Source organism: Euprymna scolopes, chromosome 15, assembly GCF_053919585.1.
Source record: "Euprymna scolopes isolate OS-2025 chromosome 15, ASM5391958v1, whole genome shotgun sequence".
Classification (NCBI taxonomy): domain Eukaryota; kingdom Metazoa; phylum Mollusca; class Cephalopoda; order Sepiida; family Sepiolidae; genus Euprymna; species Euprymna scolopes.
The window spans coordinates 128152144-128175881 of record NC_136496.1 but is presented as its reverse complement, the minus strand read 5'-3'; the positions used below and the strand labels follow the sequence as shown (position 1 = coordinate 128175881).

At 39.8% G+C, this 23738-nt stretch overlaps 1 protein-coding gene across 3 annotated transcripts in view; it reads right to left on the bottom strand.

Annotated features, from left to right (window-relative positions):
• LOC145294128 (cilia- and flagella-associated protein 70-like) overlaps positions 1 to 23738 on the bottom strand; it is a 147667-nt gene that overhangs the window by 53621 nt on the left and 70308 nt on the right. For all 3 annotated transcript variants that reach the window (XM_080141234.1, XM_080141233.1, XM_080141235.1), the window contains exons 16-19: positions 23580 to 23642; positions 19504 to 19642; positions 11380 to 11565; positions 1233 to 1313 (exon numbers count right to left, since the gene is read on the bottom strand). In XM_080141234.1, the coding sequence (XP_079997360.1) occupies positions 1233 to 1313; positions 11380 to 11565; positions 19504 to 19642; positions 23580 to 23642 (469 nt within the window). The remainder of the gene's footprint in view (positions 1 to 1232; positions 1314 to 11379; positions 11566 to 19503; positions 19643 to 23579; positions 23643 to 23738) is intronic.

The window sequence follows — 23738 nt, the reverse complement described above, 5'->3', positions numbered from 1 at the left end:
TGCTGATTCTCTGTTTTGAATGTTACTTTTCACTGCCTTTGTTCAGGATTGAACTCAGCAACTCGGCCATATGTCCTAGTGACATATGGCCGAGTGGTCCTAGACGTTGTATCAAAGTTTACAGTTATCCAAAGTTGCTGACAATGCTCACATGGAACTGTAGATATTCAACACCTCTATCCACTGCATTACGGGCCCTGAAGGGCGATCAAGGTTGGATTTTTTGGTTTTATTAATCCAAGTTTTCGTTCTTATCTGATCTTCCATCGTCAGGTCCGTACTGAGTGGTTATTATTATTATTTTATTAATGGAATCCTTTGAGATGAGTAATTTGTATATTTTTTTATTTGCAGATTGTTATCCTCATCTTCATAATTGTCGTTGTTTCACCATGTTTTGGCCAACTATTCACCTGAAGAAGGCCAGAGGATGAGTTGGACAAAACGTGGGGAAACAACAAATATGAAGATGAGGATAACAGTCCGCAAATAAATAAATATACAAATCACTGACCTCAAAGGATTCCAATAAAATAATACAAGCACCAACATAAAAACGTATGTATAATAACATTTTATTTCGTCTCTTGATCACTCACAGGTGAGAACGTAACCCTATTGCAGTAGCTCTTAAGTGGTAACATGCTCTGTCTGGAGCTAATAAAATGGCACAAAAAATGTTTTCAGTGGATAAATCTCTACCAATAGACAAAACTTGCTTATTGGTCAGTTTTTACAGATGGATCTAGATTGCCATCAAATGCTACATTGCTCCTTCTAATCTGTCAGGTGAGTGGGGCTTGGGAAAGTTAACAAGTGGATGATGCAGCAAAACATCTACAAGCAATACAAGTGTTAAATAATGAAAGCCATTATTTTAATGGGGGAGTGATTTAAGGATGGGAGGTCAGAATTTAGCCTTTAGATGATGAAAGTTGGTGAAACCACATGACTTACAGAAGACGAGAGATTTTCCTCTTTTTGGTTGACAACTGAAGCAAATGGATGAAAACTGTGGCAACCAGGGAGGCTGAAGACAGTTATGCAAAATCATATGACATTATAAAGCGCATATTGTTTGTTTCTTTGTTAATTCTCATATTTTGTGTGGTTTAAGAATATAAATGCATTGATTTGCATATGAATGACTAACTGCATTGTTGTTTTACTATTATTCTTATTTGATTATACTTTGAAAACTGTTTCTAGCAGTGTTCACATTTGCCTCCTACCTTATCGATGTCTTGTTGACCCAAACAGAAAACACCATAATCCAGCCAATGGCTAGCATCATTTTTATCACGTGATATTCTCTGGAAAATATTTAAAGAAAATACAGCCGATTAGAAAAGTAAAATTTTGAATAATATAATTTAAATAAAACACAACATTTTTGTTAAATTTATCTTTTTTATAAGTATTAAGCAATACATTTGCATTGTTATGGCGTTTTATTATTTTACTAAAATATTTTCCTTGTCTTCATCACAAGAGTTGTTATATATGTCTATATAATAAAGTAAATTTAATTCCTTCCATAAAATACTTTATCTAGATCAGAATTATTTCCGTTATTTTTAATGGGAGGTAACTCTGTATGCGTTCATACAGACATGCTTTCCTTTGTTTGGAACAGAAAATATTTTAGAAAACAAGGAACATAATTCTGTGTTTGTCAGATTTCAACGAAATGGCATGATAACCGAAATTTGCCACTTTTGGCTTAAAATGTGCCCAGCAGTCATTTCCCATATTTTGTTTCAGACAAGGACTTTATTAACTATTTTTATTTTTTAACAAAAACATATTTTCTTTTGTTTGTTAAATTGTTAAGTTAAGCCCTGTCTTCCCATGTTAAAAATAGCTTTCTAAATAATCAAATTATTATTTAGAAAGCTTAACATGGGGAGGGTGGGCTTTGTTAATAAATATTTCCTTTGGGTATTTGCAAAAAAGAAAACATTCCAATCATAATTGATGAATTTGTAATAAAAATAAAAGAAAAAATTTCAAATGAAAGAAATCACTTTACATACTTTATGTGCTGACCTACGTGGTGTCTTCAATAAGTTTCCAGGCTTTTGTGTAAACATTTAAAACTGTCATAGACTACTGAAAATTCAGTATGTTATTGCTATACATCTTATGAGATGACTGACCAATTTTTATGATTTCAGGTTCAAATGAATAGCTACAGCATGAATTGGAATGCATTCTACTAAAGCCTGATTATCACAGCTGGTGAATTTTAAAAATGCAATCTAGACATGAGCACACTTTAGAAGAACGATATGCAATAAAATTCTGTTTTAAACTTGGAAAAAATGTCACATAAATGTATAGAATGCTTAAGATTGCTTTTGGACCATCTTGCATGAATCGAGCATCAGTTTTTGAGTCGCATAAGAGATTCAAATAAACCTGTAAGTCTGTGAGGGATGATGAGAGGTGTGGGAGGAGTAAGGAAGCTAGAATACCAGAGTTGATTGGCCAAATAAAGAATTTCATGAATAAGGACTGTCGTGTGTCTATAGAGACAATAAGTTCACAGTTCGATGACAGTGTGGAAACTGTACACACAATTATTCGAAGATGCGGAACACTTACGTGAATGCACCAACCCATTACTCCATCCTTGTCACAAACTATTAGACTAAACAGTTCCTCATCTTCTTTATAGCTCAGTCACAGACCCCCTGCCTTTCTTGAATCTCTTATGTCACTAAAAAACTGATGCTCAATTCATGCGAGATGGTCCAAAAGCAGTCTGAAGCATTCCATACATTTCTGTGGCAATTTTTTTTTTCAAGTTAAAAACAGAATGTTATTGCACGTCGTTCTTCTAAAGTGTCCTCACGTCTAGATTGCATTTTTGAAATCCACCAGCTGTGACAATAAGGATTTAGTAGGGTATATACTAATTCTTGCTGTAGCTGTTCATTTGAACCTGAAATCATAAAAATTGGTCATTCATCTCATAAGATGTATTGCAATAACATAGTGAATTTTCAAGAGTCTGTGATAATTTTAAATGCCTTTAAAAAAAAGTCTGGAACCTTATTGAAGGCATCTCATACTATTTTTTTTTAAATCAATTTTGACATTTCTTTTCTTTCTTTAATTGCATTTTGGCCATTATTTACTCTAAAGATATAAAACATTTTGGAGTAAAAACTCAAATATTTTGTACATTAAATCCAAATCGAAATTAGGCAATAAATTACTGGTAAATTTTATTTGTAATTTCCATGTTCTGATAAACAACTCATTTTTGTAATTTTTTTTTTGGAAAAGCTTTTTAAATTTTTACTTTTTAAGAAGTAAAACTTGTTTGAGATATTCTAATTATTAAAATGTTCCTATTTACAATGCCTCCCCACGGGACAGAGTTAGACACCAGGGTCGTTTTTTAATGTGGAGAAAAGGAACAAAAATAAAAATTGTCTCAGTCGTGAAAGATTTCTCCTCCACTGACAGAGAACAAGAAATTGAAGTGCAGTATCTGAAGAACAGATTTGAGGTATTTATTTGCTCCCCCACTAAGCAAATTAGGCACAAGGCCGATTTTTAAAGTGAGGAGTGAAGGGGAAATAGGGACCAACTCCCCGGGGAGTAGGGGAGCTGGATAGTGACAATTGGTATGAAGGGTTGCCCCTATATTGACCAAGGTCTTATATGTGGGGTCGCCCCCACATATGGTCTTTGCTTGCAGTATCTTCCGGGACAGATACTACACTTTGAGATATTAAATCTTTTATTCATGTTAAAAAAAAAAAATACAGAAAAAAAAACAACGATGAACAAAAAACTTAGGCACATGGCCAACTCAAAAGGGGGGATTTTGGGGGTCGTTGGTCATCCTTGTCACTCCAGAACTAAACAAAGTCGAAAGTTTCTCCCAGCTAGTATCTTCTTTCACCATAATACCGCATTCACTCTTTCATATTGGGGGACGTCCTAGTAACTCCCAATTTTTAAAACATTTTTTATTGACGTGTAAATACAAAAAAGATAACAATAAAATGGTAACAATAATTCATTTGTGTCGAGGGAGGGGGAAGAAAAAACAAAAGGTGATTAGTAGGACCCTCCCAACCCCGTCTAGTTGATAGACTGCCCGTTCCACTAGGTTTGTAAAAGGAACCTCGCTTCTGCGGGTCAGTCTTTAGGTGGGGATGCCCTCTAGATGGGGGTGAATGGAGAAAAGAAAATTTTGTGGGTAAGGGATGGAGGTTAGTTTGTATTTCTTTTTCTCCAAGATGGGTAAAATTTAGAGGAAGGGGTGAAAACAAAAATTGCAGGTAAGAGGGGATGGGGATCTTGGAGGCTTCCTAATCGGGGAGAGATGGAACACACACTCAGCTAGCTGAGAGACTACTTGTTTAATTTAACTTTACAGAACTGCGCGTTCCACACCTAGGCGGGGAACACGTATTCAAATTTGGCTCCTCTTTGTACACACAGACTTGCCACATGTATCCATCTTCTGTCAAATGCCGCGCGATGCAGCCTTCTTCTATCACATCTGATCTTCACCCGTAGTTGGTGTTTAAAGAAAGCGATCAGATCTTGATCAGAAAAAGACAACACCCCCCGGCAACCTTGCAGACGCGACGTCCAAATCACCATTCTCGCCACGGCCAGAATCGTAACGTAGACCATTTGTCTTTCCCGGTCCCACGGCGGCCTCACGTTGTCCACAACATTGGATACAGTAATTGGGCGAGGATGCTCAGGATCGATGCGAGCCGTCACCCCACTGACATACGACCAGTACTGGCGGAGTTCGCGGCAATCGAAGAAAGCGTGATCCGTAGTTTCCACAGCCATTGTCCCACAACGGGGACAATCAGGCGACTCCAGAAACCCAGAACTGCATTGTACGTTGTTGAGTGGAAGTGCATTTCGGGCCAATCGCCAGGTCAGAGAGAACTCCGAATTGTTTAGATGACTCGAACCTGGCGCCCAGCTCCACGCGGAGCGGATCTCACTCTGCTGCCACCCCAAACGCGCGCATAGCGGGTCGTCAGCGGCCCCCTTCACTAGATCCCTGTGGAGTTCCCTACGGGTAGCAGTCACAAGGTCACTGGACCTTGGTAGTCGTTTTAGCGCGGCTCGGCACTCTTTCATGTAGGCAGATTCTCCCCGCGGCCTGCGACGGCTCTCGATGGAAGGGTCGAGAACGAGGTCGGGGAAGGCGGCAGTAACCACGGGGTGCCACGGTTGGTCCTCCTGCATATAGTGGCTCAGGAAGGCCAGCCTCTCAGCATCTCGATGACACTTCAAGTCCGGCATTCCCAAGCCTCCCTTACACGGACGTTGAATACAGACCTGTCTGCTCACCCAGTGTCTTCCTCTGTCCCAAAGGAGCGAGGACAAGAGTTCGACAAGAGCTTTTAGGTGTTGTGCAGGCAGGGGAAGTACGGCCAGTCGGTAAAGGATGAGAGGAAAGACGTAAGTGGCGCACGCCTCAGCTCTACCCTTTAAGGAAAGTTTCCTAGGAAGCCACGAATTGACTGCAGCCTCCACCTTTGACCGTACCTCCAACCAATTCTTGTCAAGCTGGAGACCCGGTCCGAACCACACGCCGAGGATCCGGACCGGGCCATCTGTCCAGCTGAAGGGCGCAGGGAGGTTTGCGTTGCCACTCCATGCGCCCAACCGCAGTCCTACCGACTTGTTGCGGTTTATCTTGGCCCCTGTAATTCTTTCGTACTGTGTGAGTGCCTCCGACACGACCTCAATGTCTCTGAAGCCCGACACGAAGATCGTGACATCATCGGCGAACGCGGATACCTTGGCAGCTGAGCCGCCAGGCAGAGCCATTCCGCGCAGGGCCGAATTTGCCTCCCCATGTCTCAGCTTGCGGAGAAGAGGCTCCAAAGCCAGGACATAAAGCAGGGGCGACAGCGGACAACCCTGACGAACCGACCGAGAGATAACAAAGGGTTTCGAGCGCTTTCCGTTAACTTGCACGACAGCCATGGGCTGTCGATACATTATGGAGATCCACTTGCAAAAGTCCGGTTTAAAACCGGCGGCCTCTAAGACAGATGCCAGGAAACGATGGTCGACCCTATCGAAAGCTTTGGACTGATCTAAGTTTATCAGCGCGGCTTCCGTGTCGTCATCTATTCCCCCCTCTAGGATCATGCGGATCAGGTGCAAGTTGTTCTGAATCGATCTCCCCTTCACAGCGTAGTTCTGTTCCGGTTCAACCAACTCGTCGATAACAACCTGCAGCCGATTCGACAGGACCTTGGCCAAAATCTTCAACTCTGTGTTTAGCAGAGTTATGGGCCTGTAGTCGTCTAACTCTTCCCCTCCATGCCCGTCACCTTTCTTCAGCAATGTGATCACTCCCTTGGTCACCTGCCCTGGGATGGATCCCTGAGAAAACCAATGGTTGAACATATCCGTCAGAAGAGGCAGAAACATGGGTGACAGCCTCAAGTACAGTTCGTATGGCAGACCATCAAGTCCTGGCGATCTGTCACAGCTGACCTGCTTCAGCGCAGTAAAGACCTCCTGCTCCGTCACCCGGCCCTCGCAACCAGCCGCTCTAGCCGCCTCGAGGCGGGGAGAGTCGGCCAAATAGTCGCTAAACTCAAGGACCGGAAGATCGGGCTGCTGCATAAAACGCTCCTCGAAATGTTCTCGAAACCCCTCGCAGATCTCCCGAGTCGATTCCAGGGTGCGTCCATTCGGATGTTTGATTTTTGCAATGTATTTGTCCGAGCCACGCCTAGAAACCTCACGGCGCACGTCTGCATCAGAATTGACTGCTTCGTTGCCTATCTTTCTAAGCCTAGCTCTAACTACTTGGCCTTCGTAACGCTCGCTAGTCTCGCGTAGAAGGTCCTGCTTAGCTAGTTCCTGACTAACCCTATCACCCTCCCCCGTAGCCTGGGCTAGTTTCTGCTCTAGCTTCTTCTTCATCTTGGCCTTATCTAGTGCGAGGCGCTGGGCATACTTGACGGAGAAGCTTCTGATCTTGGCTTTGAGACCTAACCACCACTTACTCCCGGTAACCGCCCCCACTAGTACCTTTTTAATCAATTCTCTTAACTGATCTTGGAAGTCTTGTATCTCCAGAAGGGAGGTGTTTAACTTCCAGTACCCCACTAACTTAGGCCTATTTCCTAGCTTCAGCCGGGCCATAACTAATTTATGGTCCGTCTGGCCTAGCCAAGTGAACGTGGGACAAGATAAGAAGTCTACTTCGCCTCTCCTAACTAACATCCTGTCCAAATAGGTATTTGGATAGGAGGAAACACTATTGGTCCACGTCCACATCTCCCGCCCTGGATGCTCGAACCGAAACCTGTCGACCAGACCGCATCTAGCCATCAGATCAGCCAGGCTGGACTCGCACCTCTCCGATCCTCTAGCTCCGCCTCCTACCTTATCTATGTCAGGGTCTAAGATGGAATTCCAATCCCCCATTAGCACTACCCGCTTCCGACAATCTACAAACGCGTCAAGCTGACTGAAGAATGAGACCCTCTCACGAGCGGTGCTGGGCGCATGAACCGCAATCACCCGAAACACAGAATCTTTTACGGCAACATCGGCCACAACCAGCCTACCCACCGCATCTCTATGGACAACGTCGACCGTCGCCGACAGGGTACGTTTAACCAACACGGAAACTCCCTTCCCCCGCGGGCTGCCATATGCTGAGAAAACCTCAAAGTCTCGGGCCAGCACCTGACAGTCCACAGAGGAAACGAAATGCGTCTCCTGAATCGCAGCAACATCCACTCCCAGGGACAAGAGGTCGTGCCGGAGGCGAGCCACCCGGCCCGATGATCTCAAGCCCCTCGCATTCAGACTAGCCAAATTCAAAGCCATGGTACCTACCTTAAGGTGTGTTACACTCAGCTCCGAAGTCATCCGGGGAAAGGACACCGACGTTGTGTCCAATGCTCAAGGTGGTCAGGTTTTTCATGTCCTGACCTTCTCTCACAATGCCGCCGACATCCAAAGGGTAAGTCAATTTAAGGGCCCTATAGAGGGACGGATGGACCAACACTGGGACCCTTCCCTTGCATTGTTTTGCGAGTTCCTCAAGGGAAGGGTCATTTTTCCTAATCAGTTCAATTCCCGGACCAGCCCCTTCAGCGGCTTCCAGCATTGTCCACACGTTGGTTTTGCAGGCCTCAGGAAGCCTGACGAAAGTTGTTAGCCGTGGGGCGTCCGGGAAATTAGAGGGGACATTAACGTCTTTTCCCCCTATCTGTTGGAAGTCCAGCAGAGGTTTTAAATTTTTTCTCTGCCGGTGTGGTAAGCCCATTGCCACAGACAGGGGGTCTACAAAACAAAGTTCCTCTCTCGTTTCGAGGGCGAGAGTCCCTGTTGGAGTGAGTCCGTAAGTGGGAGAATCTGAAGGGTCTCTCCCCCTCCCGGGTTCATTCTTTTCTTTCTGGGATGGCGGCTCAATTTGCATTGGTGTGGGGACGAGTGTCTGTGTGGTGTCTGGTGTTGGTGTTGGTGCGGTGTCTGGTGTTGGTGTGGTGTCTGGTGTTGGTGTTGGTGTTGGTGCGGTGTCTGGTGTTGGTGTGGTGTCTGGTGTTGGTGTTGGTGCGGTGTCTGGTGTTGGTGTTGGTGCAGTTTCTGGTGTTGGTGCAGTGTCTGGTGTTGGTGCGGTGTCTGATGTTGGTGTTGGTGTTAGTGCAGTGTCTAGTGTTGGTGCAGTATGTGGTATGGGGGTGGAAGTGGGTTGTGTTGTTGTTAGAGGTGGTGTATGCTCACAGGGAGTGGGGGCTGCCTTTTCTTCCCCTTTTCTTTTCTTTTTTATTCTTTTGAATGAACCGGGGAGTGGTGAGGTTGAGTTCCTCTCCCTCTCACTAGCAGATTCATCCTCAGAGGAGCAGTGTTTTCTTCGCTTGATCCCCGTCTCAATTGGTGTGGGGACCGTTGGTTGTTGCTGCTCCTCTAGTTGTTGTTTCTCCGGTTGGTGCTGTTGCTTTTCTGGTTGCTGCAGCCGTTTTTGTTGCTGCTGCTGCTGTTCTGGCTGTTGCTGCTGCTGCTGTTTTTGTTGTTGCCGCTGTTTTCGTGGCATTGGTTGTGGCATTGGCCGCGGCAGCTGATGTTGTTGCTGCGGCTGGTTCAATGGCTGGTTTGGCTGCTGCTGCTGTGTCTGCTGCCATGGCTGTTGCTGCGGCTGTTGTGGAGGCTGCTGTTGTTGTTGCTGCCTCAGTTGTTGGGTTGGTTGTGGGACGGTGGCAGATGGGATTGTGGGCTTCCATTTCCGCCTCATTACCGTGATCCATTCCTCCCCTTTGGCCTCCTGCACAGTTTTGGGTTTCCTCGGTGCTGGGTTTGGTGCTCCGGTTGCAGGAGTTGTGACAGCCTGTTTGGACACTGGTGCTGTCTCAGAGGTTGGGACCGCCTTTAGTGTCACTTGAGTAGGAGTTGACCTTTGAGACCCTGTTTTTGGCAGAACCAGCAGTGCGGACGATGCCCCTCCACTACTACTGTCATAGTTGCCTCCTTAAATGTCAGCTGTGCTGGTATCGCCTGGAAGCCTTCTTTCTTTAGCCTCATGGCCACAGTGTAGCTGCCCAAGTGCATGCCGGTTTTCGACCGCACTGGGGTTATTTTTTCCACCTCGCCGAACTGTGTGAAGAAGGATCCCAGGATTTCTGCTGATATTTGCATAGGTACATTGAATACCTGCACCCGGGTCCTTGTCCTGCCCTGGTATTCGGGCTTTAGTTTTATTCTCCCATACTTAATTTCCTGTAGGGAGAGTCTCTCCGCATCTTCCTTGGTGGGTAGGAGGATGTCCCACATGGCGTAGCTCCTCTGGTACAGGTATAATACCGGGATGTTTAGCTTGTGTAGGAGCCCTGCCATGTCTTCCTTTTTCATCCCTAGGAGGCGGTTTTCCGGCATATCCGAGATGATGAGGGAGAGCACTCTGTCTTCGATTGCCTCCCAAGCGCCTGGCACTGATTTAATTTCTGCCCCCTCTATGTATTGTCTGTACTTGGTCAAGTACAAGTCTCTATACTCTTGAGGGGACAGTTGCTTCTCTACAGTCTTCCCCCATGCCGACCCTCTTGTTGGTGTTGGATCTTTGGTGAGGTTGGACTGTTTTTGCTGTTCCTTGGCGGAAGGGTTGCTATTTTGAGGGGCATTTCCCTTTCCGCTTTCCTTTGGGACCGACTCTCCCTGCTCTATACTTCTTCCAGGAAATACTTCCCTTTTTGGGGAGTCGGCCTCCTGGGGAGCATTGTCCTCTTTATTGTCCTTGGGAGCTTTTGCCCCTTTTGTTTTGGGGAGGTCTAGGCTGTAAGCCCCCTCGTTTTCTTGATTTGCTCCCCTTTTGGGGCAGTAGCCCTCCTGGGGAGCACTGTCTCCCTTATCGTCCTTTGGGGCTACTGCCTCTTGATTTTTGTTGTCGGAACAGGATGCCCCGTCCAACATTGTTTTTTCTCCCCTTTGTGGGGAGTCGCCCTCTTGGGGAGCTGCTGGTGAGTTTTCTCCCTTCTGGGGGGCGTCCTTCGGTTTAGTGTCCGGGCGGTATGCCCCGTTGCTTTTTGCTTCCCCTGTTGGGGAGTCGTCCTCTTGGGGAGCAGTTTTTCTTGTGGTAGCCCCCTGGCTGGGGGTATCGGTATTGGTGGTCCCCGGGCTGGGGGTGTCCATTTTTGAAAAAAGCTCTCTCTTCCCTGTATAATTCACCAAAATGAGTGACGTGGAGTCGGCGTCCAAAGTGGGAGCCGACTTTGGCGCCAAAAAGAAGTGGCGCCAAAGGCGGCAAGAGGGGAGAAAGAACTGAGAGAGGGAGTGGGAAGTTAGTGGAGGGAAGAGAGAAAGTGTTTCCGACCCTCCCTCGCGGGAAGGTCGTAAATTATCAGCTCGGATCCCCCCGTGAGGGGGGAGAGCAGAGAAAGACAGACCAAGTGGGGGTGCGGACAGAACGCTACCCAACAAGCTCGCCGGGCACGAGAATGTGTCGCCAGAACAACACTGCCTATCGCTGTGTATGTATCAGAGAACAGATACTACACTTTGAGATATTAAATCTTTTATTCATGTTAAAAAATACAGTAAAATTAACGGTGAACAAAAAACTTCTTGTCCCAAAGGCCAAGTATGATGTTTAATTATTAAAATGTTATTCTAAGACCAATTCAAATAAATATGTATTCATGTGTGAAAAATTGTGGTTTGTTTTAGCCATATCAGAAACTGACATTTTGAAGTCGGAGGTCAGCAGAACTGGGATACTGAATTTATATAAGATCTCTTTGGGAAGGTATGACGTTTGAAAGATGATGTCACACTAAACACGTCCCTTTCAAAGATCGGCAGAAGTGGGATGATACATCTGTGGTTCTTAATATTTTAATAGAAAAATTAAATTCTTACCTCTTCATGGTACCTAGTGGCTAGGGCTATATTTCCATTTGATTCAGCTTCGATTGCAAAATCCTTCAGCTGGACCAAATCAGAGAGAGGCTCGGGAACAGGAGGCTGGTCGTCAAGGCAGAGAAATTTGTTAAGAGCGACGTGCATCTGATCCATTAAGAAAATATACAGCTGACTTAGAAAATTCTGAAAATTAAAAAAAAAAGATTTTTTTAAAGAAATCTATGAATATTTAATTGACGGAAGAGTCAGTGAATGTTGAAATTTTCTTTTCTTTTTTTTTTTCTTTTTTTCATGAAAATCGCTCCAATGAAGGCATGAAGCCACTTGATGGAAGGAACAAAAAAAAAAAAAATTACTTCACGATCAAAAAGTAACAAACAATAAATATTAGATTCTGATTCAGAAAACAGCAATTCTTACTCCTTTGTCAGAAACATCGCTCATAGAATGTGAAGACTGAAGGACAAAATAAGAGAGTGTTATATTCATTAAATACCTGTTGACAGATTCGGGTGCAACAGGGTGCAGCAGATACGAAATATTATTTTCTGGCAACTATTTTACATTCAGCAGCAATAAGATATAGTCTATATATATATATATATATATATATATATATATATATATATATATATTACATAGGCATCACCACTTATCAAGCCCAAGAGGCCACTCGAGGATAATGGTTAAAGAGTGTACAGTAGAAATTCGACAATATAGTAATCGTTAGTAATGGAAATTCGGTAACTTTGTTAACTCATATGGAACGGCTCATCAAGAACTTGCTTACGTTAGACTTGAAGATAACCATATTGTAGTTAGCTGGAAAGCAGGAAAACGGAAGACAATTCCACAGGCGTGCAGTTCTAAGAAAGAAGCTTTGTTCATGGAATCTACGTTTAGGTTTAGGCACAGATAAAGAGTGGGGGAATTATTGATAGTGTTTTCAGCTAGACGAGTGTTTCTTGTGAAAGCTTGGCGAGGGGGGACCATAGACTGAAGCTCAGTCAAACAATTTCCATAAAAATAACGATACAGCAGAGACAAACTTGCAACATCTCTTCTGTGAGATAGAGGTTGCAGGGAAGAGAAAAGGATATCTCCTATTAGGCTACAAGTCTATTTTGAACTCTATCAAGGCAGGACAAGTCCTTTCTAGTAGCTCCTGCCCAGATGTGGCAACAGTATTCCATCCTTGGACGTACCTGGCTCTTATATAGATAGAGAATTGCATCAGCAGTGAGATATCTACTGGATCGATAGAAGGATCCCACCATTTTTCCAGCGGCCTTGGCAACAGATTTGATGTACGTGTTCCATTTAAGATCAGGAGTAAAGGTCAAGCCCAGAAGCTTGTCAAAACTTGAGGTCTCCTCAAGACGAGAGCCATTCATTTCAACTGATGCCAGATGTGGATCAGAATGTTGATGATGTAAAGAGAGAAGCTTGGTTTTAGATGCATTAAAAGTAACCAGCCACTCCTTTCCCCATTGTACCACGTGATCAAGATAAGAGGAGAGAGAATCGGAGAGAACTTGGTCGTTTACTGACTTAGATGTGCTACCATAGATGGTAGTGTCATCAGCATAAATGTCTACAAATGATGTAAGGATGTGATTTGGAAGATCATTAATGTAGATCAGGAAAAGAGTTGGGCCCAGGATGGACCCCTGAGGGACTCCAGCATTAATACTGTGAGCTTCTGATTTTTGCCCATCAACTACTACTCTTATGAACCTATCAGAGAGAAATGATTTAATAATTGAGAAGACATGGGACATTTTTGATGTTTATTTGGAGTTTTACAAAATTTTTGGCCGCCATGTCAGCTTTTTCATTTCCATGAAAACCATAGTGACTAAGAATCCAACAGAAGAAGAAAGTTTTATGTTGTATGATAGAATGGATCCTTTGTAACAGTTTGATTAGTAAATGATTGTTTAATTTTTGATTTTTTAATGATTCAAGTACTGATAATGAGTTTACAAATATTATGAATTTCTTGAAGTTTTGGTTTGTGATAATATCTAGAGCCAAGTTTATGGCTGTAATTTCTGAATTATAGATTCAAGAGTTATTTGGTAACTTTTTCTGCCAAATAGTGTTTTCTGAAATAGCGGCATATCCCACTTTGTTTTCATTCTTGGAACCATCTGTGTAAATGTGTGTCCAATTTGAATTTAGTATATATTGTCAGATCTAGTATGACTTTAGGTTGATTTCACAGCTAGGGTGGGAGTTCTGGGAGATTTTCCTCGTGGATGCTGGTTTGATCTATTGAGTTGTCTGTAAGTGGTTTTATTGTTTCTTCCATGTAGAGATCAAAGGGTTTAATTGCATTTTTTTTTTTTTTTGAATAGATGTGTGTAGTTGAGATTGAAAGTGTATTGATAGCAGAATTTTGGGGGTTTGATTTGAGTTTTAGATAATATTGTAAGCCTTATTTTTCCCATCTCAATTTTAGTGGGGGTTCATAGGAGGCTTCAGCATATAAGCTTTCTATCAGGAAGGTTTTGAATGTACCCAAGGAAAGTCTTAATCCTGTGTGATGGATGGGGTTCAGAGTTTTTAAGATAACTTTTTCTGGTTAAACCATATATAAGGCTTCTATCATCTAGTTTGGCTCTTATCAGAGTTTTATATAATTTTAGAAGTGATGCGCAGTCTGATCCCAACTCTGTATTTGCTATGACCCTTAATAGTTGTAGGGTTTTGAAACATTTTTGTTTTAAATATTTTAAGTGAGGGATGAAGAATTTTTTTTGTCAAAAATAAATCCCAGAAATTTATGTTAGTCCGCTATTTCGATTTTTGTTTCTTTGAGGTTGAGAGTAGGGTCATTGTGCATTTTCCTATGATTACAGATATGGATACATTTAGTTTTGGTTGTTGAAAATTTAAAGCCATTTTCTGTGGTCAATTGTGTTAGTCTGACATGACATATGAGAGATAGTTAGATAGAGAGAGAGAGAGAGAGAGAGAGAGAGAGAGAGAGAGAGAGAGAGAGAGAGAGAGAGAGAGACTATGTTACTTAACTAATTAGTTGAATATCTTATTAAGGATAAATGGGTGGAAACGGTGAACAAAGAACTTAAGGAGGCATTTCGCTCTTGGTGATTATCAAAGTTTTTCTTTCAATTATTACAACATTATTGGCGATCTGACCCATGCAACGTCTATAGACAAACTTTGGGTTTTAACTATTGTTCGCTGATGGGAAACATTTAATTCTTATTCAAACTTATTTGAATGTTTTAATTGTTAACATATCAATTTCTACAACACACAAACAAGCAAACATTGAATTTTGTATATAGAGAGAAGATAAAAAAATATGTTTTTTTGGCATACTATGCACTTAAAAGTTTATTAAGGGTATATATGCTTTTCGTCCATGGTGGGTTAAAAAACAAAACAGCAAATGAAACTAAAGCGGATGTCAACCTATTAATGGTCACATCTAAAGATGAGAAACCCGGATAACTTTAATAGACTTTTAAGCATATGCATATTGTTTTTACAATTAGACACTTTCGTTAATTCCTTTTCTGGCATGAGGCATGCAATATATATATATATATATATATATATATATATATATATATATATATGGAAATTAAATTATGTAGAACTACATCAAAATATATTATTTGGCAAAGGAGTACAAATAATTAAAGTTTTTTCCTTAATCCATGGATTTTCAATGAATGGCTTTTCTCATTGGAGGAAATGTTGTTAGCAAAACAGATGTGGGTAATTATAAATTTTGCTTATTAGCACATCGATTGAGAATTAAAATGATAGGAATAGTTGCACTCCCTTGTCAAACAATAAATTTTGTTGTAAATCTACATAAATTAACTCAGAATTTCCATTTCCAATATTATTGCGCTATCTCGTATATTGAGCTTTCTTAATCTGATTGGGATTGTCTTATAAATGTTGATAATAATATTTATTTGCACTTTATTTACAGTATTATACAATCTGTAATTGTATTTTAGCATTTCATTTAATATGCTACATATATATATATATATATATATATATATATATATATATATATATATATATATATATATATATATATATATATACGAGCAAACAGTTAATAAAATATGTTAAAAAACACTTTGAAAAAGAGTTAAAAACATATTTAATCTGAAAATAAAACACTTGATAAATGGATAGTCCTTAATCCGCGGAGTTTCGAAGAAATACTTTCCTTCTATTCAGAGGGTTGGAATTAGCAAAATGCGGGATCGGATTTTGCATACAAAAGTATTTGATGAAACAACAAGTAAATCAAAGATCTTACTTGATAACAAAAAAGTGAAGTAGAGGGAATATAGTGAAGAAAAAGGTGATTACACGTGAATGAATAGTCTGGTGAAAGGTAAATAATCGAGTGACGGTAAAATCCAAAAATATAACTTCAAGAAAGTTAATTGAACTTCCATTTGCACAAGTAAAATCCGAGGAAATCCCGTAATTGGAAGATGGTCCAAAATAATACAAAGGCCGAAATCCATGGAATAGTTCACAAAAATGTGTACAAGAGAAAAGGGGAAAAATTCCAATAATATTAATAAAAGAAAAATAATATATGCTTTTCACACTGCTGCCGAGACATAAGTATAAATAAGAAATTTATATATATATATATATATATATATATATATATATATATATATATATATATATATATATATATATATATATATACGAGCAAACAGTTAATAAAACATACTAAAAAGCACTTTGAAAAAGAGTTAAAAACATATTTAATCTGAAAAGGAAACACTAGATACATTTATATATATATATATATATAAGCTCGCGATTTGTTTACAAACAAACGTTTGAGCCCTCTACGAGTAGCGGACGGATGTTTATTTAAATAGACGTTCGGACAGTTTAATTTCGGCCACCGATTCCGTAGTCAGGGGGTAGGACTGCCGACTGTCATCACGACGGTTCTAGGTTCGATCCTCGGCTTGGGAGAGGTGTTAGTCTAGCGGCACTGATGAGTTGTCAAACAACGAAACAGGTCTGTATGTCGATGACTAAAATATATTTTATAAAGCTCCCCTCTTCGGTAGAGCACTCTCGTAAATTATCTTACTCGCTACTTAATTTAGCTGAAATAATGCGAAGCTCGCGATTTGTTTACAAACAAACGTTTGAGCCCTCTACGAGTAGCGGACGGATGTTTATTTAAATAGACGTTCGGACAGTTTAATTTCGGCCACCGATTCCGTAGTCAGGGGGTAGGACTGCCGACTGTCATCACGACGGTTCTAGGTTCGATCCTCGGCTTGGGAGAGGTGTTAGTCTAGCGGCACTGATGAGTTGTCAAACAACGAAACAGGTCTGTATGTCGATGACTAAAATATATTTTATAAAGCTCCCCTCTTCGGTAGAGCACTCTCGTAAATTATCTTACTCGCTACTTAATTTAGCTGAAATAATGCGAAGCTCGCGATTTGTTTACAAACAAACGTTTGAGCCCTCTACGAGTAGCGGACGGATGTTTATTTAAATAGACGCTCGGACAGTTTAATTTCGGCCACCGATTCCGTAGTCAGGGGGTAGGACTGCCGACTGTCATCACGACGGTTCTAGGTTCGATCCTCGGCTTGCGAGAGGTGTTAGTCTAGCGGCACTGATGAGTTGTGAAACAACGAAACAGGTCTGTATGTCGATGACTAAAATATATTTTATATATATATATATATATATATATTGCAATCATGAAAGGAAGACTTTTATTGTTCATGATTTAACGTAAAGCTCGTACAACGCATTTTTTAAAAAATGAAAATAGAGGAAAAAAGGGAAGAATCAGCTGATCGGTTTCGCCCTTGCTTTCCAAAGCCGAATCGGGAATTTGCGATTAAAAAGGGGAAAAACACAAGGGCAAAGGTACATAATTAAAATAAAGCTGCATTTCGTTATATTTACGTGTGAAAAAATCAAATAAACAAAAAAAAAAATCAGGGAAGAAACCTGTCAGCTGATTCCCCCTTTTTTCTTTCTTTTTTTCTTTCTCTCTCTCCCCGCGAAAAAAAGAAGAAGTACATGACAAACTCCCCACCAGATATTTCGGCAGAAGGGATACGAAGAGAAGCAATTCTCCGGATATTGAGTACCTTTTTATGACTATATTCCCGTTTAAGCGAGTTTCTTTTATACTCCCTCAGTCTAGAGAGATTTGCTATTACAGTTTGTTGCGACGAAAACAAACTGTAAATAATTCAGCTTCAAAAATACCAAAGTAGAATTTGTGTTAACCAAAATACACGTTTTTATGTTATAAAAATGATGAGTTATGACTTATTGTGTTATTAAAAGAAAAAAAATTAGCAGTTACGATGTCAAAATAATGCAAAGAAAAAAACTGGCAAAAAAATGTAAATGAAAGTTATTTTTGTTTCTGTTTTAAATAAAGAATCGTAGTTGAATTGGATTGTTTATTTTAAAATAAAAATCCCCTGGATTGCGAAATCACGGAAATTATTTTATTTGAACTGATTCCAAAAATAATGCTTGAAAGTTTGTGTGAATTATTTTTAGTTTGATTATCCGCCAAAAAAGAAAACAAAAACAAAAAGAACAATGTTAGCGTCCAGGGGAAATAACTCAAACTGGTTTATAAAAAAATCGATGTCGGTAAAAATAAATTAAATCAAATATGTTATCAATATAATCAAATTTAAATAATAAACTTAAATAGAACACTTAAAACAATTCTCTCACTCTAAACAATAACCAACACACCGCTATTTAATAAAATCGATTTTCCTTAATGTAATATACAAATGACATCACCTTTTAATCGTATATTTTGCAAGAATCATACTATATATATAGGAATGAATGAAACATCAAAGTAATGGACCTTTTGCATATATATTAATCAAATTGTGAACAAACAAACAAATAGATAAACAAACAGACAGGAATACGAATATATATATATATATATATGCGTATGTGTATGTATGTATGTATGTATGCATATAGATAGATAGATATCAATAGACATGTGTCTCATATTTCCGACTCATCAATGTGGCTAGTCATAACAAAATTTAAAATCGGAACTCCAGTGTTTAGCATATGCTTTTTATTTATTTTTTTTTTTAATACAATTTTCACCCCAAACAAGGCACAATGCCACTTTGAAGCAGGGGGCTACTATCAGGGACTTAATTAGCGGGGTCATTATGAAGGGAGACGAGTAGAAAGATGTTTGTTAACATTACACTTGAACTTCTGCATATCATTGCAGTTGGGAAAGCAGAATCCCGGAAGGGAGTTTCAAAAGACGCGCAGTTCTGGGAAAGAAACTATTGGAGTAAAAGGCTTTCTTGTACCTAGGGATCTCTACTGTAAAGGGATGAGACTTAGTAGCTTGTCGGGTTTGTCGGGGGTAGTTACGTCGGGGAGGTACAAGTGTTTGCAGTTCGTCAGAGCATTCATCATTAAAGTATTTGTAGAACAGGCAGAGGGATGCAACATCTCATCGATGGGACAGAGGCTGAAGCCTAGATGACAGTTCAGGACCTATCAGGTTGGCGACTCTCTTTTGAACCCTGTCCAGGAGCGAGAGACAAGCAGCAGATGCACCAGCCCAGATGTGACAACAGTGCTCCATACATGGGCGAATGGTGACCTTATAGAGGTATAGGATACTGTCAGGCGTATGTAGTTTTCTAGCACAGTAGAGAGAGCTAACCTTCCTTGCAGCAGCCTTGACAATGCTCTCAATGTATCTATTCCAGTTCATATTCCCTGTAAACGTTAGGCCGAGGAGTTTAAAAAAAGTACTTTCAGGCAATGTGTTCTTGGCCATTGCTATTGGTGGTAGAGAAGGTTTCTTATAGTTACTGAAGGAAACAAGCTTAGTCTTAGCAGCATTGAATGTGACCAACCATTTTTGTCCCCATTCCACTACTCTTTTAACTAAACAAAATTGCTACTGGGGGTGGGATGAATTATATTGCATTTCATTGAAGATATTCATTTATTTGCACTTTTTTTTTACAATATTGATAACCGAAAGTACTCGATTTTTTTTATAGTAGATATAAACATATAATGCTGGTTGGTGCATACCTGAAGTTCTTCCCTATCTTCAAAGTTGCTTGTCTTTAGGTATTTTTCTCGTACAATTTTAACCACTGCATGTTTGAGCCGTTCTTTGTAGGTGAAGTATTTACCAGAATTATTCAACTCATACAAGAGCTTACGTTTTCTGAAATTTAAACATTAAAACATGAAATCAAAGTCTAATGAAATGTGTTTATTATAATAGATATGTGCAAAGGTTGCCAACAAAAATACTTTTTAACTGTCTATTTTGACATTTAGTATACATTAGAAGACTTACCCATGACCCGTTGGGTCATAACCACTACTACTATTTATTCTACTTTGATTTCATACGAACATACATAGACTGTGGAATACATATCTGTGAAGACATACTTCTTGCATAACTTCATATCTAAACATTGCATCCAGGCTGCAAACAAAGCAAGAAACACTATATTTCTCAACACCGCATTCCTCATTTAGGCACTAGTAATATTTTATCTTATTTTGCAATTTCATAAATAAATCCGTAACCTGAGGCACAAACTCCGTGAGCTTTAGGCAGAGAGAAAGAATCATCAGCAACGATAATGTGTTTGTCATTAATAATAGATTGATGTATATGTTTATTTCATGTGTGTATTTATGTGTAAGCTAAAAGACGTTAAAGTAATAACATCTGTGTATGTTGTAATACATTCATGTGTGTGTGATTATTATATATATATGTATGTGTGTGTGTGTAGGCTTTGCTTTTACTTTTCAAGTATCAGTAAAAACACCACATCCTCATTTAGGCGACAGTAATATTTTATTGTATTTTTCAGTTCCATAAATAAATCCGTAACCTTCACACGTGTATTTATATTTTTCCTCCACTTGACTTAATGTTCACATTTGCTTTCAACGACTTATTCTATAATAATGTCGATAAATGGTGTTATTTCGCAGTGGATTCTCCTTCCGATTCGACTCTTACTTTTGCTGATGACAGTGCTCTGCTCAATGAGGCGAACAAGACAAAAAGATCTTGCCCTTCTGCTCAACTCATGCTTCAAGACATCTAAACATTGCATTCAAAATGCAAACAAAGCAAGGAGCACTCAATATTTCATTCGATACTCCTTCTACAAACTCCTGAAATATTGTAATTTATGTCTCATCAGATCACCGTTAAAATATGCTGTTCACACATCTGATCCATATCTAACACGTTATATTCAACACCTAGAGAAAGTTCAACAACTGATCGAATGTTGCAATCCCTATGAGATCTGCCCTATAAAATCTGATACAAAAAACCTAACGTTTTTGGCTTATAATCTCATTAATGATTATTATGATATACCCCGGGGCTTATTATTCACTCTTACATAAGACAAAACTATTTCATCACCAATTTCGATTGAAACGGAGGAGGGATGCTTTCTCAATCAGTATTCATTGACGTTGGAATAAACTTCCAAAAGTATTAAACGCGCCAACAACGTAGCGATTCAATGTGAAATTGGACAGGTGATGTGTTAATATATTCTCTTTAGTGTAAATTTATACCATCTTTTTTTTACATGGCAATTAAAGTACGATTTTAAAAATTTCTTTTTGCCAAACTGAATTGAATTGAATAACTTTGCAACTTCTGGGACAAACAATGTCATAATTGCATTGTTTATTGTGTTTCAGCTGTCGGCAGATATTTTTTGTTCAATGTGAAATATTTTTCCTACTTTACTTCTCCCTCATAAGAACACCGTTAGAGTATTGTGTCCAGGCTTATTCTCCATATCTAATATGTGATATTCAACATCTGGAGAGATTTTAAAGATTGGCTCCGGGATGGTGTACAGACCATGGGATTTGCCCTAGAAAAATCAAGTTAAGAAATTCAATATTTTTCCCCCTTAATAATTAAAGAATTGCATTCTTTCTATTCCAACTCTATGGAGAAGAATTCATGCAAGGGAAATTAAAATCGTGTAGTTTCAAGCATTCCATTGGACAGTTCTGAATTGCTGGGATGCTTCAGTCTACTATTTGACACCTTTTTCGCCTTCTAATCATAGGAATGGAGTAGCGCTCTCCCTCACATCTCAGCTAATAAAAAGGGAGCCTTCATGTCTCATGCAACTATACACTGCGTGTCAAATTATTAACGAAATAACATTTTTTACCAATTTCAGAAACTTACTGGTAGTTTTGTATCAAAAGCTTCGGAAACGTTGGCAATGCTGAGCTGCGCGTACTGTGAAATTTTTGTACTGTTCTGCACGATGTAAACATCTTGCCATCGTAATTGCTGAATCCACGGTATTTGAGGTGTGTCAAATTATTAACAAGGCAGTTTGTTTCGTCAATAAAATGGGCCGTAAAGGTGGTTTGAGTAGTTCTGAAAAGAGTACTATTACAGAGCAGCTAGCAAAAGGCAAAACTACCCTCGCAATATCGAAAATGATAGCAAGGTAGCATCAAACTGTGAAGAACTTTGTCAAGAACCCTACAAAGGTACGTAAGAGAGCTGATAAAGGTAAATCTAGAGTTGTATCACGTCGTTCTCTACTCCAAATTGGGCAGACAAGTCAAGAAATCTTTGATCAAGCCGGATTGAAGAATGTCTCAAAAAGCACTCGATGTCGTCTTCTGAAAGAAGTGGCAAAGTCTGTTAAACCTGTGACAAAGCCTCCATTAAAACAACATCACATACAAAACCGATTGAAATGGACAGAGGACAACATGAAAACGGATTTTTCCAAAGTTTTCTTCACGGATAAAGTGCGTGTCACTCTTGATGGCCCAGATGGCTGGAGTAAGAGATGGGTCGTCATCAGCGTTTAAGGCGCCAACAAGGTGGTAATGGGATAATGATTTGGGCTGGGATTATCGGAGGTACTTTAGTTGGCCCATGGAGAGTCCCAGAAGGCGTAGAAATGACGTCAAATGCTTACATAGCTTTTCTGAAGGCGCACTTTGAACCATGGTTGAAGAAGACATTCAGAAGAACCATTATGCAAATACTCTTTGCTTTTGTTTGCTGCATGCGAGGGAGCATTATCCTGCATAAATCCAGGATAATGCTCCCTCGAATGCAACAAACAAAAGAGAAGAGTATTTGCAACAACTGCGGTTCTCTGAACTACGGAAGATGGAGTGGCCTGCGAATTCACTAGATTTGAACCCAATTGAGAACCTTTGGAGTATCATGAAGCGACGCCTCTATGTAAGTGAATGCCAATTTAAGAGCAAAGGTGAGTTGTGGGATGCTCTCCAAGAGGTATCACGAGGAATAATTGTTGACGAAATCACAAATTTGACTAATTCTGTGGACCAACGTCTTTTACAAATCATTCATAAAAAAGGATCGCATACCCCTTACTAATTATGTCAACGTAGAAATTGCTATGTAGTTGTTGTGTTCTAAGCATTTTTCCTAGTTCATTTAATGTTTGAAAATTATTTTAATAAACAAGTTTTCGGTTTATTGTGTTTTTTTTCAACCTCGTTAATAACTTGACACACTGAAAGCAACAGATATTCCTATCTTCTGCCATAGTTTCGCTAATACTGCTTTAAATACTTTTATTTTCTGACTGGAGTAGCTGAATAGTATTGTAAGCACTTTCTCAAAGTTTCATGGATTTTTATTCACTCGTTCCTTAAATATTTAAAAAAAATGTAAACTCATTCATAATTTGATACGCAGTGTCATAAGACACTTTGTGACATTTTGCTTCAATAAGTTTGTTGTTCAATGGATGCCGGTTTGGTTTGTGATCTACATACCATAAATCTAATTTGGTATAATATTTACAATTACATTGCAATCTACATCTCAGGAATCTACTTTGGTATGTGGTCTACATCATATATTGCATTCAACATGTTACAAGAGCAAGGAAAATACTTCTCCAAATTGGTTTCGAAAGAATATGTGGTTAGAGAGCTTGGAATGCTAATATTCATAGAAGAAACATTGTGTGACATTTTAGTCAATTATTCAACGAGAAACCGCTGAAGTTTCAGTAATTTATTCCTTATGGATACCAAGCTAAAGTAGAGAGGTACATAATGTAGTTTTTGTTTTTTCTGTCCTTATTCTTTACCTATCTTCCATGATAGTTGGGTTTGGTACTTCGTCTGAAGTTAATTCTTCTTTGAATTGCTGTCTGTAAGATAAGAAAATAAATTTTTTGTCACAACACATAACAAGAAAAGAAAAAGGTCAGACAGAACGAGTAACGAAACACACTCAGTTCAAATGA